General features: G+C 37.9%; 2 protein-coding genes across 3 annotated transcripts in view; one reads left to right on the forward strand and one right to left on the reverse strand.

Annotated features, from left to right (window-relative positions):
• Window positions 1-16,645, forward strand: part of SCAMP1 (secretory carrier membrane protein 1) — a 30,366-nt gene extending 13,721 nt beyond the window's left edge. For both annotated transcript variants that reach the window (XM_028749139.2, XM_077936311.1), the window contains exons 3-9: window positions 2,424-2,522; window positions 2,612-2,723; window positions 3,671-3,799; window positions 6,929-7,088; window positions 8,409-8,510; window positions 10,040-10,157; window positions 12,032-16,645. In XM_028749139.2, coding sequence (XP_028604972.1) covers window positions 2,424-2,522; window positions 2,612-2,723; window positions 3,671-3,799; window positions 6,929-7,088; window positions 8,409-8,510; window positions 10,040-10,157; window positions 12,032-12,196 — 885 coding nt within the window. In that variant the 3' untranslated portion in view covers window positions 12,197-16,645. The remainder of the gene's footprint in view (window positions 1-2,423; window positions 2,523-2,611; window positions 2,724-3,670; window positions 3,800-6,928; window positions 7,089-8,408; window positions 8,511-10,039; window positions 10,158-12,031) is intronic.
• Window positions 11,298-18,453, reverse strand: part of DMGDH (dimethylglycine dehydrogenase) — a 249,919-nt gene continuing 242,763 nt past the window's right edge. The window contains exon 17 of the transcript XR_013394686.1: window positions 11,298-11,346. The gene's annotated coding sequence lies outside the window, so the exon portion shown is untranslated. The remainder of the gene's footprint in view (window positions 11,347-18,453) is intronic.

Below are 18,453 nucleotides of genomic sequence, written 5' to 3' on the forward strand. Positions count from 1 at the left end.
GCTCACCTCTGAACTTTGGAAATGGCTTTTGCCAGACAACTAAGATGCAATAGAGGTCTCCTAACTTCTGGATTGCCCAATGTAAAGTATTTTACAACATTTTCTAGACCTAACCACGCGATTGCTGTTTTTATTTTTATACCACTATATCATCCTCAAGCATCCTACATATTTCTCCAAATTTTGTTACTTGTGTAACAGCCATAAGGTTGGTTGGTTGATTGAAGTAACTGAGGAAATGCTTTGTTCTTAAAAGAAGACTGTATGCAACAGCAAGCTTCTAACATTTTGAAAATTGGCTACATTTAATTAAAATGTCCTGTAGATTTCCTCTCACCCCAATAACTTGGTGCAATGTAAACATTATATGGCAGGGACAATTTCAATCTATATTACTGTATATTTCCATTTATAAGATGCCCCCGATTTTTGGGGACTCCAAATTAAGAAAACACCTCTCAGCACTACCCATGTATAAGACGAGCCCCAATTTTAAACCTATTTTTTGGGGGGGGGACCTAGTCTTATACACGGAAAAATATTATATGTTCTTTTTGATCCTGTGAAGGGTCTCTGTGCTGCTGCAACACAAGTAATAACTGACCATCAAGGTATATATTATTGTGGCACTCTGAGAGAAATATATTTCATTTTCTCAACAGCTAGGTAATGGTTAGTAGTTGGAGGTTTATATCTGTGGCCTGAGTTTAAATAGAACACTTTAGAAGCACGAGGAAGAGTGTAGTAAACGAAAAGCAGAATTTTGATCTTTTTACTATGCTAATTAATGCAACCAAAAGATCTTGATTGTTCATGGAATTTCTATGCTGAGCTATTTTAAGTAAATACTACAGAACAGGCTATGAAACTTAATATCTCTTGCATCTAAGTCATTGTCTTTTAGTCTGTGTTCAGTATTAAACTTGCATGTCCCATGCCTGAAACATTTTGCTGTACTTGATATTATACTTCATTGTTTAAAGCAGAGGTCAGCAAACTTTTTCAGCAGGGAGCTGGCCCACTGTCCCTCAGACCTTGTGGGGGGCCAGACTATATTTTGAAAAAGGAAAAAAATGAACGAATTCCTATGCTCCACAAATAATCCAGAGATGCATTTTAAATAAAAGCACACATTCTACTCATGTAAAAACACGCTGATTCCCGGACTGTCCGCAGGCCAGATTTAGAAGGCGATTGGGCCGGATGTGGCCCCTGGTTTAAAGGAATAGATTCAGACAGAAGAAGATAATAGTGAACTGTTCATCTTACTGATGTCTTGTCTCTTGTTTGTTCATGACATACGGCAGCCAACTAGGAGTAGGACTTGTAATGATGGCTTCAATTTAGAATGTGTTAGAAACCAAAACAGAGATGCCTCTCTGTTGGAAGAAAACCTCTTCCACTCATGGTCGGGCTGTTCCAACCAATTTAGCATTTAGGGTCACTTTTCTCATGCAGTGCTCTTTGGCTGTGAATATATAAAATTTGTAAACTACTTAACACAGTATATTGAAATGGAGTACAGTTCCTGTTTGTTTCAGGCTATTTATTTAACTTGTTTATTTTATTAGATAGCTTGCTTGCCCTTCAATATAAAGTCCCAGGGTGAGCTACAACAATAAAATATACAGTTATAAAATAAATCAAACAGTTATAATAATAACACAAGAAAAGTGTAAAAAAAGACAATTAAAAGTTTCAAATAAAATAATTCCACATGTAAAACATGTAAACATATTTGTAATGCAAATATAGACAAAGATTAGCATTTCATGTGGCAGCAGTAGTACATTTTCTGCATTTGCTTGCAGGTCATCAAATGCCCTGAGGGATAGCTCAGTCAGTAGAGCACGAGAATCTTAATCTCAGGGTTGTGGGTTTGAGCCACATATTGGGCAAAATATTCTATCACAGCAAGGATTTGGTCCCTTGTGGTCCCTTCCAACTCTACAAATTTGTGATTCTATTCTAACTATACAGTAATATAACATTTTACTTATCTTACATATCAGTAGCCATTTTAAATGTAGATGAGGTAGTTAGGGTGTCTGTTATTATTATTGATAGTAGTAGTATCTCCATTTATAAGACACTATTTGAAGACCTCAAAGCAGTTTTAAATAAATATATATAGAAGCACAATAAATACAATAATAATCATATCAAATGATTTACATTGAAGTAAAATAAATACACAAACAATATAAATCGTTTGGCAGTGTATAGTGCCATACAGTGTATAGTGGACAGATATCATTTGCATGTTGCAACTTTTCTACTTATATCTAAAGTTTAGGAAATGTAGAGAGTTGACCAGTCAACTAATTAGAAGGGCTGTTGTACATCTTGAATGCCTCTATAAGATATTTTCTGAAAGTATCCAAGAGCCACTCTAAAATTGTTCTGTTCTTTTCCTTTCTTAGCCACCACCAGGAAATGTCAAAGTTCCCAATGTGCCCAGTACGCAGCCAGCTATAATGAAACCAACTGAGGAACCACCTGCTTACACACAGATTGCAAAGGTATATTTAATATTATTGATGACAGCATCAAAATGGGGAGATATATATATATGGTACTACTTCCTTACATCTCAATTTTCCCCCATCAGGAACATGCCTTGGCCCAGGCTGAACTCCTTAAGCGTCAAGAAGAATTAGAAAGAAAAGCAGCTGAACTAGATCGCAGGGAAAGAGAGATACAGAGCCTCAACCAGCAGGGAGGTAGGCCTTAACCATACCTCAACAGACTGCAGCTCTCAAAATGTTGTGCTTATGGAAACCATTTAATTCAGTGCTTAGAGTTAGTTTAAATGCAGTTTCTGGAGCTCTGAAGTTCCTGCCAATTGTCTCTTAAAACAAAAATGACAAGATTTAATTACTGCAGTTTTATGTATGCTTGGAGATTTAAATGGGAAATACAGAGTTTGGTTTTTATTGGGTCATTACTGTCCTCTATTATCTGTGTTAAATTAAGCTGAAGTGTAATGCTGGTCTGCTGAAGGAGATAGAAGCAGTTGCCAGGAGAGATGATAACCTTAAAAATCTAGTCAGTGCAGCATTTACTTGCATAGAAGACCCCTTAAAATCAATGACAACTTTCCTTGTAAACAAGATTAGCAGGAGAAATAGCAACCTCTAAGTAGAGAAACTCAGATTCTGTGTATGATTACTCAGATACAAGTCACTTTGTGTTTAGTGGCGCTTGCTCCCTGCAAAGTTTGTATAGGATTGCAGTCTGATAAGCATTCCATTTAATCTGAAAGTGCACCCATCACTTCGTGGAGAGACGGGTTATTATTTTTTAAGTAAAATTCAGGTTCTTACATTGGAAGCCTTATTATTTGTATATTCAGTAAGCAGCTGGACTTTGTTTTCACATGTTCTGTATTAGTGCTGATAAAACAGGATGTGTTAGCACTAAATTTTGTTTTCACTATTTTAAAGTCTGTTTATTTCCTTGTTAGCAGTGTCAAGTGGAAGTTAACACTTGGATTCAGGATTGAGATCTTAACTGGTAGCATCTCAAGGCTGCTGCAGTTATATCTCTGTAGGAAAGTGTGGGGGGGCATGTGATAGAAGATCCACAGCTCTTTCTTCAACTGTTATTTTAAAAATTGTTTGAAGTGACCCTTAATATTCAGCAAAATATTTACCTTTTGCTCTTCCAGGAAGAAAGAACAATTGGCCTCCACTACCTGGGAATTTCCCAGTGGGACCCTGTTTTTACCAGGATTTCTCCGTAGACATTCCTGTAGAATTCCAGAAGACAGTAAAGATTATGTACTACTTGTGGATGTGTGAGTAAGATTTATAGAATATGCGTATACAATGACAACACAATCCTGTGCATGTCTTCATGAGAGCTAGTTCCATTCAGATCATTGGGGCTTGCTTCCTGCTAAGCAAGTATGGGATTGAGCTTTATAATTTCAGTACTCAATTTACATACTGTTTGCATCATTACTACCAGTGTAGGCATTTGAGGTTATATACCAGGGATGGTGGACTTGTGGCCTTCCAGATGTTGTTGCTGAAACCCCTGTAAATCTCAGAAAGCATAGCTAGTGGTCAGGGATGATGTGAATTGCCCAACAACACTTGGAGCGCCACAGGATTCCTACCCATGTCATAAATGCTTGGCAAAATCACTTCGGAGCTGTTTATCTCCTTGAAAATATTACTGTAATAAAAAGGGCACCAATGACTTACAATATATAAAGACCCAAGTTTTCGGCAGTTTTCTTTGGAAGTTTAACATCCTGCATAGACTGACACACTTGAGTTTAGTAAGCTGCAAAAATATGTCTGGCATCCATATGATGTGGATATATCTCAAATCACATTTTCCTCATTTTGATATGTTGTACCTAATGCACACATATATGCATATGCACACCACTCCATGCACTCCTGATTCAGACTTCCTTTCCCAATTCCAGAATAACTTCTCTTACAAGTACACTTCTGTGTTGGCACTCTTAACTTTTAGAAGATGGTCAACCAATAATTTACAGTTCTCCATACCGGAAAGTTTTTATATGTCAGTTGGAGCTTGGTTAGCAAGACAAAAGGATATGGCTTGTTTCATTACCTCTCTCCTTCACACTTCAGCGGTACGGCAACATCCTGAGTAGAAGGAACTGGGTGATAGGCAAGATGGATGAATTCCCTGTTGGCTGTTTTTCTTACTTCCAATTTGGTGGGATATGTTGTTTTAAGAGTTTCTCTAAAAAGTTAACACTTTTTTAAAAAATGTGACCCTAGTAACCTGACCACCTTGGGTCCACTTAATATGCCTTCAGCAAGTGTAACAGACTCTGCCAGCTAAGACTGCCAGTCTGCTTACTACCAAGTCGCCCTGGTTTAAATTCTCACCTCAGGTGCCTATTGGCTCCTGTGTTAACATTTTCCATGGTGGTCTTGTGTGGCAAGGCAGTACAGTGCAATTGCAAGCAGCAATCGCCAACACTGCATCATTAGGTTGGTAGTGGAGGCATGACAATCGTGTGGGAACTGTTAAATCCAATTTTGTTTGGTTTGTACAGCGGTCCCTGGGGTTAGACTGTTATACTGTGAGCCTAAACAGCTATTTGAAATGTCACTGGAAACGGTGAAATTTGCTGCTAGTAAATACATTTAGAACTGAAAGCCTCCAACACCTTGAGGTGGCACTAAGTAACACTGACAATTTTGCTTTCCAAACTTGTGCACCAAGAGTGTAGTTGGGATAAGTGTACATGGTACTTGCTTACCATCTTTTATGTGTAACTCTTCTAATTTATTAGAACTTGCAAATGAGTTGAGCAGTGTTTCAGTTTAACTAATTATAGGATACTGTAGTGATCCTGTATGTATTTACCGGTCTGACTCTCAGATAATTAAATAGTATCTGCAAAAATCTGTGTACCCGGTAATTATTGTAGAAGTGTCAGCTATTTAAACAAGAAATGCTGTGGTGATTCTTTGTTACATTTGCTTGAAAATCTGGCAAGAGATTAAAAAAAATTCTGGGCCAGGGAAAGATGGTGTCCTGTGGCATTCGCTACACTCTGTTACCTCACTGCAACTAATCTGATTTGATACTTGCTGCTGATAAAAAGGGAGGGGGGGTTACATTAGGTTTAAAGAATGCAGAAAACTTTAGTGGATTCATTTTTAAAAATCAAGGTGGATCAAGCAAAATACTGTATCTAAATGATAGATTTAAATATCCTAATAATTACATTTCCTGAAAATGCATACTAGCTAGTTGTTGTAACAATTAAAACACATTGGTTTGCAGTCAAATAGGCATTTACACTGCCTAGGATCATAGCTGGAAACCAATGGTGTTATAGGCAGCACTCCAATTGCACTTAATTCATATCCACTTAAGACACGGAAGTGAAAGGTTTCTGGTTGGCTTTTTGTCACATTCAAGGACACTAAGAGCACTTTCTTGAGGACTAAGTGCACAAAACTTTCAAGATGCAAGGGCTGATTGTGGGTGGCTAAAGGAAAAACGTAAGGGAGGAAAGAAACAATGTTGACCATTATTATGGGGGAAAGAATTTGAATCCAGTCTACAGAAAACCATAATATACTAAAAGCTGGTGAAGCGAATGTGGTAGTAAGGGGTAATAGTACCTGCCACCCTTAGAGTCATGCCTGGGGCTGACAGATACTGAGAAAAACTGTGCTTCTCCATGAGACAGAAAGTAATTGGCCATGTTGTTCAGTTGGCAACCACAGTAACATATATATCACACATACCTATTATTTCATACTCAGGATAAAGTCAGATATCCCCCCTCCCTAGTTTTAATCTTTTATAGAAGCAGACTTTAAATCAGTGGCTCAATTCCAAAGCTCTTCACACAGTATTCAGGCTGCACATGAGAGCTTTTCAGCTCACCTTTTACAGCAGCTGCCTCTCAAAGTTTCCCCCGCCCATCAAGGTACTCCATGAATCACTTGAGGTGCAGCCTAGGAATATAGAAAGCTACGTTATGCCAAGTTGGACCCTTGATCTATCTAGCTCAGTATTGTCTACACTGATTGACAGCGAGTCTCCAGGGATCTAGACAGCAGTCTCTCCCTGCTATACCTGGAGATGACGCAGATTGAATCTGGGACCTTCTGCATGTGAAGTAGATGCCATGCCACTGGGCTACAGCCCTTCTCCAAGAAAACAATACCCCTTCTGCACATTCTGTAGACTACATTGGGGATGGGTTCCTGCAAGGTGTCCAACAATCAGTTTTAAGGGAAATATTTCTTCAGGGTTTTTTGTTTTTAAAAAGAGGCTATTTAATGTAAGAACTGATCACTGATCCACCCTGATCAGTGATCAGATCCCGATATAAAATCAGCAGAGATAGCTTATTAAGTTTTTATATATTTTTAGAATTGTGGCAATTCAATTTTATCATACCTGTTTTCTATAGTTCATGCAGTGACGCTGTTTCTTAACATCTTTGGATGTCTGGCCTGGTTTTGCCTACAGCCCATTCGAGGAGTTGACTTCGGATTGAGTATTCTCTGGTTCTTGCTTTTTACTCCTTGTTCATTTGTCTGCTGGTACAGACCACTTTATGGAGCCTTCAGGTAACAATTTCCACCTACTGTGAAATTAATGCTATTAAGGTGCTACATAATTTAACTGCTTTTTAATCATCCAGCACTTCATTTAACTTGGTTTTACAACTTTTAATGTGAATTCTTGTACTGGTTTGGCAATTTTCAGAGTAGCTGACTGGCCTCAAAGCATAGATTAGCAAATTGATAAATATATTATTCTCTTGCAAACGTAGCCTCTGTTTCTTATAATTAGTGTGATAGGTTAGCTAGATGTGTCCATGCTTTATTCCAAAACATAAATAGTAGCTCAGTTAGCACACCATGCTAAGTCAAACCATGGTTTAGTATGAACAGAGTTTCTCATAAGCAAGGCTTACTCTCTTTGTGTCTCTTAGACTAAATTAGGCAAGCTGCTTGCTTTTTGGAGTCTATTATTCTCAGAATTAGGCTTTCAAAATCCATCTATTTTTAAATATGGGGTGGGTGAAGTGAAGTTAATATAATGCACTAGACAGGGATAAGGAGAAGCTGTTTTGCGTGCATAATGGAACACAAGCTCACTCACTTATGAATTCTGGCGTTCAGGCAGCTCACACTTCTAAACGCTTCTTTTGCACATTTTAATCTCCTTTCCTCAGTACTCTGTAATTGGACTCTGACCTGTTACCTCCCTTCCCTGGAAGAGAGTTGCTTTGCTATGTGCTAGTCCCTACTATTACTTGTTAAAACTTCCTCTTCATGCACCCAGTTTCCACGGAGATGGTATAAACGGCCTCAGTGCCTGCACCTTGTTTTGTTGGCAGAACATTAATCTTTTTAGTCTTAAAGCTAAAAGCAACAAAGCAAGTCCCCCCGCTAGCTGTGCAAGAAAACAAGGTAATAACCCTGAAATAAGTTAATTATCCATATCATCAAATAAGAAAAGATTGGAATTAAAAAGAGATGGAGAAACTCTTATTATATATCAGGCAGGACACTAAGGTCATTTTTGTTGCAGCCAGAGTTCACAGCACTTGCTAGATTATGTTAGTAGGTTTGCTTTGGGGGCAGATTGTGGGGGAGAGGATTGCTTCTCATACTTGACATTAATTGTTGCTATGCTTGTGGTGTTACATTATTGTAGTTTGATTGGATTATATTGATAGTTGGGGTACAGGAGGCAGCTCTGTTCCCATGGAGATCAGCTATACTCATTAAAATGGTTTTATTTGTAAAAGATATACAGTATGTATGGTTTTGTTTGTTGCTATTGATTTGCTCTCCTGGTAGAGACGTTAAACATAAACTTTGGAAATGTTTCTTAAATATTGTGAAAACACCTGACGATTTCCCCCCTCCCTCTTTTAGGAGTGACAGTTCTTTCAGATTCTTCGTTTTCTTTTTTGTGTACATTTGTCAATTTGCTGTGCATGTACTTCAGGCTGCAGGATTCCAAGGATGGGGCAATTGGTAAGTGGCTTATTTTATCATTCAGTGGAGAGTGCAATAACAAGTCACCTTTACAAAGTTCCACAATGCACAGAGAAACATTTTGCATTTGAAAGTTTTATGGAGGATAAGCAGAACCATTATGCAATTGTTAATAAGCAGCAATTGTTCATCTAGCCAGCAAATGTGTACCAAAAAAGTCCATAATTGATTTGCACCAACAATATATTATCCAGATGTCCATGGTGTGTAGATGACACTTAAGCCACATGCCTACAGTTACAGCTGTTTCTCAGCCAGAATAGTTGGACCACTGTCATCTACGTGCTGGTAATCTCCAGGCCGGTTTACTTCAATGTGCTCTGCGTGGCTTACCCTTGAGGTTGGTTTGGAAGTTGCAGCTAATACAAAAATGCAGTGGCTCAGCTGCTCATTAGGGCAGAATATCACTGCTGAAAGAATTCACCGGCTACCAGCTATCAGGCTAAGCTCAAGGTGCCAATACTGGTATAGATACCTATGCAGGTTAGATACCTCCTATACATATCATACCATCAGGAAGTCCATTCTGTATAACATAGGAATTAGACCTTCAGTGGTGCAATACCTACCCTTTGGAACATCTTCCCATTACATGTCTGACAGGGACCAACACCTATTTAAGATCTTCCTTTTCTAACAAGCCTTTTAAGTGGAGACTTTCATCCCATTCTGTTTTTATATATGCTTTTATTGTTAAATCTCTTCAGAATGTTTTATGGTAAGCAATTCATAAATTAAATAAACAATTTAAGAATTGTATAAGAGAGTTTTAAATCCTAGTGCAACTTGATCCTGGGCATTCCAAGCACTTTGTCATCACAACTGGTCTGTCAGTTGTATGTAGATAGGCTATAACATGTCTGCCTGCTGAGCCCTCACTACAAATTCAGAACAAAGTGGCCGGAGGCATCAAGAGCCCAGCCCCATAACCAGGTGAGAGGCTGAGGAGGCACAGTTTTGGCACAGTTGATGAGCAAAAAACTAAGGTTGTTGAAGTGTATCTGGACTTGTCCATTAGGACAAGTTTGTGCTGAGTGAATTATAATGTCCAGCTGTCTGCTGACGTTTGCACCTAGCATGTTAGATGCTTCCTGCTGATGTTTCGTTTTGACCTATTTGGTAGCAGCCAAAACAAAACTTAGAAAACACCACCACCTCTGTTCTTGAAAGGCAATTTGTGAAGAGATTTTGAAGGAAACTTTATCATATTTATCAAGGTTGCCAAACTTTCTGTATAATTAGAGAGAACAGTAGTTCCACAAGATTGTTCAAGGAATTGTGAAAAGTGAATTTCAAGATAATTCAAAGTGAACTGCCTTACTGTTTCTAGAATCAACCTAAAATGCTTTCAAAACCTTAGTTGTGCTTGGCTCCCCAAATACTCCAGTAATTTCCTGTAAGGATTTTAGTGAAAGCAACAATATCTATGGTATTTCAAGATGTATCATATTGGGGCATGTGTATGTTATTTACCTCTCTTTTGTTATTTACCTCTCTCCTGTCTTTAGTGGATGGATTTCATCCCTCACTGGGCTCAATCTTAGCATTCCAGTAGGCATTATGATGATAATCATAGCAGCGCTTTTCACAGCATCTGCTGTCATCTCACTAGTAATGTTTAAAAAGGTAAGTTTTCTGTCTGTTGAATCCATATTGTTGATAGAAGGCTTTGTGTTTGCACACAGATGTTAATCAAAGGAGTCTGCTAACTTATTTCTTAATTTCTATTAACTCTGGTAGATTGTCATGGATAGAAATGTCACAGAATCAAATTAGGAAAATGGATATTTTAATTGTTGCAAATTCATTTGAGTTAGAATGTGCTTGATTCCTCACTTCCCACTCCCCGCCCTTGTTCTTCTCCAGCTGTAGAAGTTATCTTATTTTTATGGCTTTTGTGAAAAGAGCACATTAGGATCCTAGAGATTTCTCTCAAATAATATATTATCAAAGAGTAAAATTTATGCTTCAGCACCTTTCATTTTAATTCTACATAAAAGTTCTGTCAGTGTAGGCCAGGTTTTCCTGGTCTGGTGCCTTCCCATCAGTGCTAGTCAGCATGGCCAATGGTCAGAGATGATGGAAGTAGTAGTCCAAAACACCTGGAAGGCACAAGGTTGGGGAAGGTTTCTGGTTGTTTTGGGGGGGGGGGGAGCAGATGAACATTTAGAAGCTGCAGAAAATATTATTATTATAATAATGATTGATTGATTGATTAATTAATTAATTAATTTATACCCCACCAATCTGGCTGGGTTTCCCAGCCACTCTGGACTGTTCCCAACAGATTAAAAACAGAATAAAACATCAGACATTAAAAACTTCCCTAGTTGTTTATTTCCTTGACATCTGATGGGAGGGCGTTCCACAGGGCAGGCACCACCACTGAGAAGGCCCTCTGCCTGGTTCCCTGTAACCTCACTTCTCACCAACACTTTGAATTGTGCTTGGAAATGTAAAAGGTAAAGGTACCCCTGCCCGTACGGGCCAGTCTTGACAGACTCTAGGGTTGTGCACCCATCTCACTCAAGAGGCCGAGGGCCAGCGCTGTTCGGAGACACTTCCGGGTCACGTGGCCAGCGTGACAAAGCTGCATCTGGCGAGCCAGTGCAGCACACGGAAACGCCGTTTACCTTCCCGCCAGTAAGCGTTCCCTATTTATCTACTTGCACCCGGGGATGCTTTCGAACTGCTAGGTTGGCAGGCGCTGGGACCGAGCGACGGGAGCGCACCCCGCCGCGGGGATTCAAACCACCGACCTTTCGATCGGCAAGCCCTAGGCACTGAGGCTTTTACCCGCAGCGCCACCCACGTCCTTTACTCGGAAATGTACTCGGAGCCAATGTAGGTCCTGAAAGACCTACATTGAAAGAAATGAGATGAAAATAAGGCAAGGTAGATGAGGGATATTTGGGTATTATAATCATTGAAACAGACGGCAACACACACGTTCTGATGTCCCATAAATTGTTAATAATAGTACAGGAGCTTTTTCAATGGAAGAAATGCATCAGTATGCCCTGTGTGTGCCCAAGTAGCTTACGGTATTTCATTTTGAGACTAAAAAGTAGTGACCATGAATGTTAGAGGAGGAACCAGAGTGAGCAAAGCATACCAGAGAGACGTATGGAGACAAAAATCACCCATGGTATTCCTCACAAGTGTTGAGTTTTTAGCTCTCCACTCAGGCTGAACTGTCCAGCATCTGTGAAATCATGTGTGTCGTCGTTTTTCTGTAACCACTAGGGGTCACACTTTATATCTTATGCATACCTGCTGTGGAGTTCAAATCATAGATGATACAATTACTAGGAAACAAATATGTACACTGGAGGGCTTTGAAGCAAAGACATGAAACATAATGCAAGGGAAATTTAACCAGTGATTTAATATCTTCAGAATTGTGGTGCCTAAAACTCTGCTAGGTGCTGTATGCAAGATTTTTTCTTTTTCTTTTTGGAAAACACGCCTCATCATTTCACTCTGGGCTTCTTCCACAGGTACATGGTCTCTACCGCACAACTGGAGCAAGTTTTGAGAAGGCCCAACAAGAATTTGCAACGGGGGTGATGTCCAACAAAACTGTACAAACTGCTGCAGCCAATGCTGCGTCAACAGCAGCAACTAGTGCTGCTCAAAATGCTTTCAAGGGTAACCAAATATAGCGGAAAAAAATGAAAAAAAATCACTACCATTTTCAGCTGTATTTTCTTTTTCAGTCACTTATATTCCCTAAAGACTTGTGTTAAAAATGCACACAGCATGTATGTCTCTTCGGCTGTGCATGGGCTAAAACAGGAAAAGGTCCTTGTTCCATTACTTTGTACACTTATTTATTCAATCAAAGGTACTTCCTGGCTACTACTCCTAACTGAAAATGGTTCTATTATTCCTCATCTTTTTGGAGGCACGCTATATTTGGTGAAAATTTAAAACCGTGAATCTGAAATTGATATGGCAACTTCTGGCGTCAACTTAAATGATTTTTTTTTTTTTTTTTGGCGAAGGGGGGTGGGTTCTTGTCAATAGCTGTCCCTGGAAACTTTCATTTTGACTTGAGACGAGCACTTTGGATTAACTCCTTCTATTCATAACAACTTGATTCCCTATTTTCTTAACGTAAGGAATGGGGCAACTGATGGTCTTGAATATGAAATTTTGGCGGCTGCTTTATAGCTTCAGCAGCTGATGAAGGACAAATGTAAGCTTAAAATAAGTATGATAGATAATGTAAATTTCTTTCTTTTTTTAGGATAATAGGTCTTTTGATAAAAATCTGAGTTTGCATGAAACAGTTTTGACCATGCTGAGCTAGTGTTTTGGTCCAGAATTTGTCTCTACCACTATGGTCACAGTATTTGTTGGGATCTGTTTTCATGGTGTGTGGTCTTCTTACAGAAATTTTGGAGCACAGATAGTCTCACCAAAATAATATGTGATGCAACAGGCAGTGAGAATTACGTTTAATGGAATCTGAGTGATTATATATGCTATTTTTAATTTCAGTATTCATGTCTTTGGAAAACATACTGCTAAAGAGAACCCATTAACCAATATTTAGAACACTCCCATAGCTAGTCCTTTTTGACCTGTGTTAAAATGCAGTGGAATTTTTGTTGTGCTTAAGGAGTCTGGCATTTTTTTAAGTGTGCACTTGTGTTTAACAATGGTACTAAATCTTTAGCCTTGTCAATCACTCTGTTTATTGCTTGTACAAACATCTGAATATACAGTATCTTATTGAAATCTTTAAAAACAACCATGGTCTCTAATCAGGCATTTAAAAATGGAATTTAATTATGTACTTGAATTCTTTTTAACATACTTCAGCCTTTATGTGTGATTTTTAATCTGAATAAATGCATTTTATAAAATGCAGATTGAGGATGAGTTTTCAGTGCAGTAATAATCAGCTATGTTTGTTACACAGAGGTTTTTTCATTTTTAATTCATCTTTGTATCCTGAGTAATCAGCTCTCATTTTAAGGTCGTCATCTCACCATTGACATTCTGACATATATGAATTATTGGATTGCAACTTGGAACATATCTTGGATTAACTTTTCAAATAGCATTCAATTGCTGTCATTAAAGACTCTTAATTCTTATATACTGCATAAAGGTATTGCAATATAGGTCATAATCTTAACACACTCTGATCCAATATTTATTTGGGGAAAGTATTATTCAGCTGACCCACTATTGGAAAAATATTCAGCACGGTCTAAAAGCTATGTCTGGGGTATATTCATAGATCTCAAATTACAAACTTTACCTTATATGAATAAACAGGATAAATTTGACAGCTTAATCACAACAGCAAATACTAGAAAATAGACTATATGGGAATTACATTTTGTAAACAGTTTTCTATACCTAACACAGAGGGCAAGTCATATCATGGATGTTGTGAGGAATTTGACGTATTTAGTCCTTGATTAGTAAGAGAAAGTTTAGTTTTCTTTAATGTACATTTTATTTTAATCCTTCATCCTACTTCTGTTGCCCTATAACATTTTTGTTGCTAATCCTGTAACTTGTATTGGGGGTTGGAGATGAATTTTAATTATAGTTTAAAAATCAATAAATTGTTCTTGAATATTTTTTTTCCTCAGGGGATAAAGCGGAATGAAACTTGAAATAGATAAATGCAAGTCTAGTTTGCATATGTCTTGTAGCTATTTTGGTTCAAGAAAACAAGACGACATATGTTGATTTTAATGTGTACACTTTTACAGATCATCATCTAAAAAATTAACCATCAAGGTTAAATCAAAAACTTTTGATTTTTAATTTTTGGCAAAAGGCTGTTGTATGTTAAAATATTTAGCATCGGAATTAAAATATGTCGGTTAAAAATCATATACCTATTATTTAAGTCATTTTGTAGTATCCAGTTGTGGCTAGATCAAAATACAGAGTTTCAACACTGGAATGTCAGTACTCTTCGCCATAGTTTTGGCATTGGAGTCGATTATCTGAGGGATATCTGTATATTTTGTAAATTCCTAACAATGCTTTGCCATCCTGATGAATGTCATGGTTCTGTACAAATGCACACAGATCCTCTGATGTTGCATGTCTGGGTAGTTCAAAGGTTCTGCATATTTATTGTATTAACTCAGTGACATAGAATAAAAAATGTTTCCTAATTGTTTGCTCTGTATAGTTTTAAAACTCAAGTAGGACATTTTTGTAAAAGGCAAGCTAAAATGCAAGAGGGTTAATGTGTACAGAATGTATCACATATTCCCCCCCCCCCCCAGCTCTAGTCATATGTAGTTACAGAGACAGAAATTACTTGATTGGTTTTATTGCGGTTTTATTGCCTTGTGGATTTATTTCATTATTTCATATGTTGTAAGTCACCTTGGTACATTACTGAAAAACTGATGTGTGACTGTGCATTTGATCCAGATTCTGGCACTACTAGTCACATGTAACTATGCACAACTAGAGCTGGATTGGGGTTGTTTTTTTTGTAATCTGTATATAAATTCTGTGATCTGCTGCAGTGGGAAAAATATGTCAATTACCAGAACAACAAATTGATACAATTAGAACTGGGACTGGTTTAAAGAAGCACCCAGTAATAGTTGGTGTGTTTTGGTTTTGTGATGTAAATTGGAAACTTTAAAGAGAATGATTTGTCGGTACTGACGAAAACTAGGAGTATTAAATTTTGTCTGGGAACTTGTTGGAAGTAAACTGAAACCTCTGAAAACAAACCTTTGCTGGTATTTTTTATATCCGGATCGCTTTGTCACTGCTGTGGAGGGTTAATTTCTCTACTGTGAGTCCTTTATGAATGTAGCAATAAAGTTTACTGATAGTGGCCACAATCCAGGAAAGTATATAACCAGATACAGCTGTGGGCCTTTTTCCCTTGGTTTGCACTTTTCAAAACCTGCCTTGTGTGCCACACAGCAAGCTACAGCTAAATTGAAAGCCATGTTTGATATGCCTTTACATGGGTTGGGTGCTATGGAAATGATGTAAAAGCCCTGATTGTGTCTTTTTAAACGTTGTGTGACGAGAGGCTCTGTGTGCATACTATGGAGACCTTATAAAGACAGAACTAACATCATCGTTAATTCACGATGCTCTGTTATTCTGATGTCTGCTATAACAGGTCACAGTGTATAACTGAGCAGCTACAGGTGGGTCACAAGTTTTATATGTGGGAAACTTCTGGAATAAGCTGTACAATTTATGGAATATTGTAGAGCTGGAACAGGTATAGAAGAGGGCAACCAAAGGGAACAAGGAGACTGGAGCAACTCCACTATAAGGAAAGATTACAGTGTTTGGGACTTTGGGGGAGGGGGGAAATATAGGGGGCATTACAGAGGTTTATAAAATTATGCATCGTGTGGAGAAAATAAGACCGCCGCCTCAATACTACCAGAAGTTGAGGTGATCCAATAAAGCAGAATGGTGGGAGAGTCAGAGCAGGTAGCCCTTCAGATGGCTGAGTTAGTAGAACCAACTCCCCAAAAGATATAGAGATGGCTACCAACTTGAATGGCTTTAAAAGGGAATTAGACAGATTCATGGAGGATAGAGCTATCGGTAGCTACGTAAGCCTGATGGTGTTGTAATGCCTCTAAATACCAGTTACAGGGGATTGCAGGCATCTGGTTGGCCACTGTGAGAACAGGTTACTGGACAGGAAGCAGCAAAATGTGTTCATTGTTCAGTTACTCAATTCTTGCTCTTTGTTGCTATATATAACTGCTGCATTCTGCAAAGACAACTAACATCAGAGATTGAGTGTATATAATGATTGGACAAAAGAACGCCACGGTGACAACTAAGAGATTGGCTTGTACTAGTCTCAGGCTCCCATAAATATGGGCTCCCAAAAACCTCATTTTTGTCTTTTGGAGCTATCCAGCCAGATGGCCAAAGGTACTCTCTCACCATCTACTCTGCAAAGAATTCTGTGCATGCTCCTAAACCCAAGACTGCTCAAGCAGGTAACCCATATCAAAACTAAATTGAACTAAGCTAACATGTATCTAAACTAAACTAAATTTTTGCTTTCATTTCAAGTATGTTTGATTTGGTGCCTTCATTTTTCTTCCTCCCTCTCTCAAATAAACGTTTTTTTTTTAATACTTTGGACATCTGGCTTCATTGGTTTAAAAATGAGTTTTCCTCACTAAAATCTTCCTCATGCATGGTTGTTGAGATGTCTAGGAATATTTCACAAGGTTTTGTTCAAGTTCTTTGTCCACAGGTCTTTGGGAAGATAGGTTGACTGCTGCTTTTGATATGTTTTCCCTAGAGCTGGCCTGAAAAGGCTCCTTGAGAGTATGTCTCTGAAACTCACTAAGCTTCTGGCCAAGGTTGTGCTAGGAGATGTAGTCTAATTGGTGGAAACTATCAGTAGCTACTAGACATGGTCCAAACACTTACTGCAATTTCACCCATTTTCCCTAATTACACCAACAATTTTTAGTTATCAGATTGGTACTAGAAAATACAACTGTTAAATGCCTCCAACTGATTGCCTTTGTTCTCTTTCTCTTTTGGTTTTCAATGGTTACAACCAACAGTACAACTGTTCACTGGTACAAAGTTACCTGCTCTTCCTTTCGCATTCAATCAGAAGCCAATGGCAATCTCATTCTTGTAGTTCCTCTCCTGTTGCATCGATAACTTGGCTTGTGTGTCTTTCAGGAATTATTTAGTAATTGGATTTATATTCCTCACCTTCTTCCAATGAGCACTGAGTGGCAAACACATCACTATTAATACAATTTAAATTTCTAAAAAATACAGATTAAACCAAACTTTAAAAACAACTGTATGCTCCCAAACTAGTAATATCAGGCTTGTCAAAATCAGAAATGATTTCTCAGAAAACTTAAAGGGTTAATAACTGTTTATTAGGCAAAGAAATTACTATATTGTAGACAAATTAAATTAGCAATACAGCTCAACAACATCCTTTACTATGTTTAGCTGACTATAGAGCTTCAAACATTCCTCTCTTGTTCCTTTTATGTTGATGAGCTTGCTAATTGCTAAACAATCCTTCACATTTAGGCTATAAATAAGTAGGCCTGGATTTCCCAGAGTTCAGGAGATGCTGGAAATCCATCATTCCAATTATTGTTAACCCCACTTTCATTCCAATGAGGGATTTTACAGGACATGGTTGGCATCTGATAAATATGAAATAGAATTAGTGTAGCTGTATTTGCCTTTGGAATACCTTTGTCCCTTTCAACCTCTCTTTTTCCTTATTGTTATTGCACATCTCACGCCATGTGAATCTTTAAATTTTTACCCTCTGGAAAGCAGTGGCACATAACACAATACAGTAAATGTTTACAAAAATGATTCAGCCGCAGCTATTTAAGAAATAATTTGTTAAGTTTTGTTTACACATTTTGAGCTGTTTAGAACACAGGTTTAAAACACAATTTCTTGAGTTAATATAGCACACACTAAGAAGCATTCACATATATGTCATCTTGTGAAGGCAAAATACTTTATAAAAAGGGGTCCTTGCAGTTTGTTTACAGGTAAAACACAAAATCTTTCTTAAACCACAGGATGTAGTCTGGAAAACTTTCAAGATTCCTTGTACATAGATTTAAACCTTGTGACTGGCAATAAAGCTTCTATCCAAGGAAACACAAAGTTGTGTTGATAGCAATGGGTGTAAAACCATGCTGTAAGTTTTCTTGGAATTATGAAATATTTCTTGGAATTTATGAAATATAAGTTTATATGAAACTTAGGATATATTTCAACCATAAGAAAGATGCATTATGCCATGTAAGGGATGCCAGTGTTTGGTTACTGATGTGCTTATTTGCAAAAGAACGGGCTGAACTATTTCAGTGGCTGAAATCTGAACTATGCCATTGGAAATTTTGTTTAAACTAGATTTTCCTTGAGTTCTCTC

This window comes from Podarcis muralis, chromosome 11, assembly GCF_964188315.1.
Source record: "Podarcis muralis chromosome 11, rPodMur119.hap1.1, whole genome shotgun sequence".
NCBI lineage: Eukaryota > Metazoa > Chordata > Lepidosauria > Squamata > Lacertidae > Podarcis > Podarcis muralis.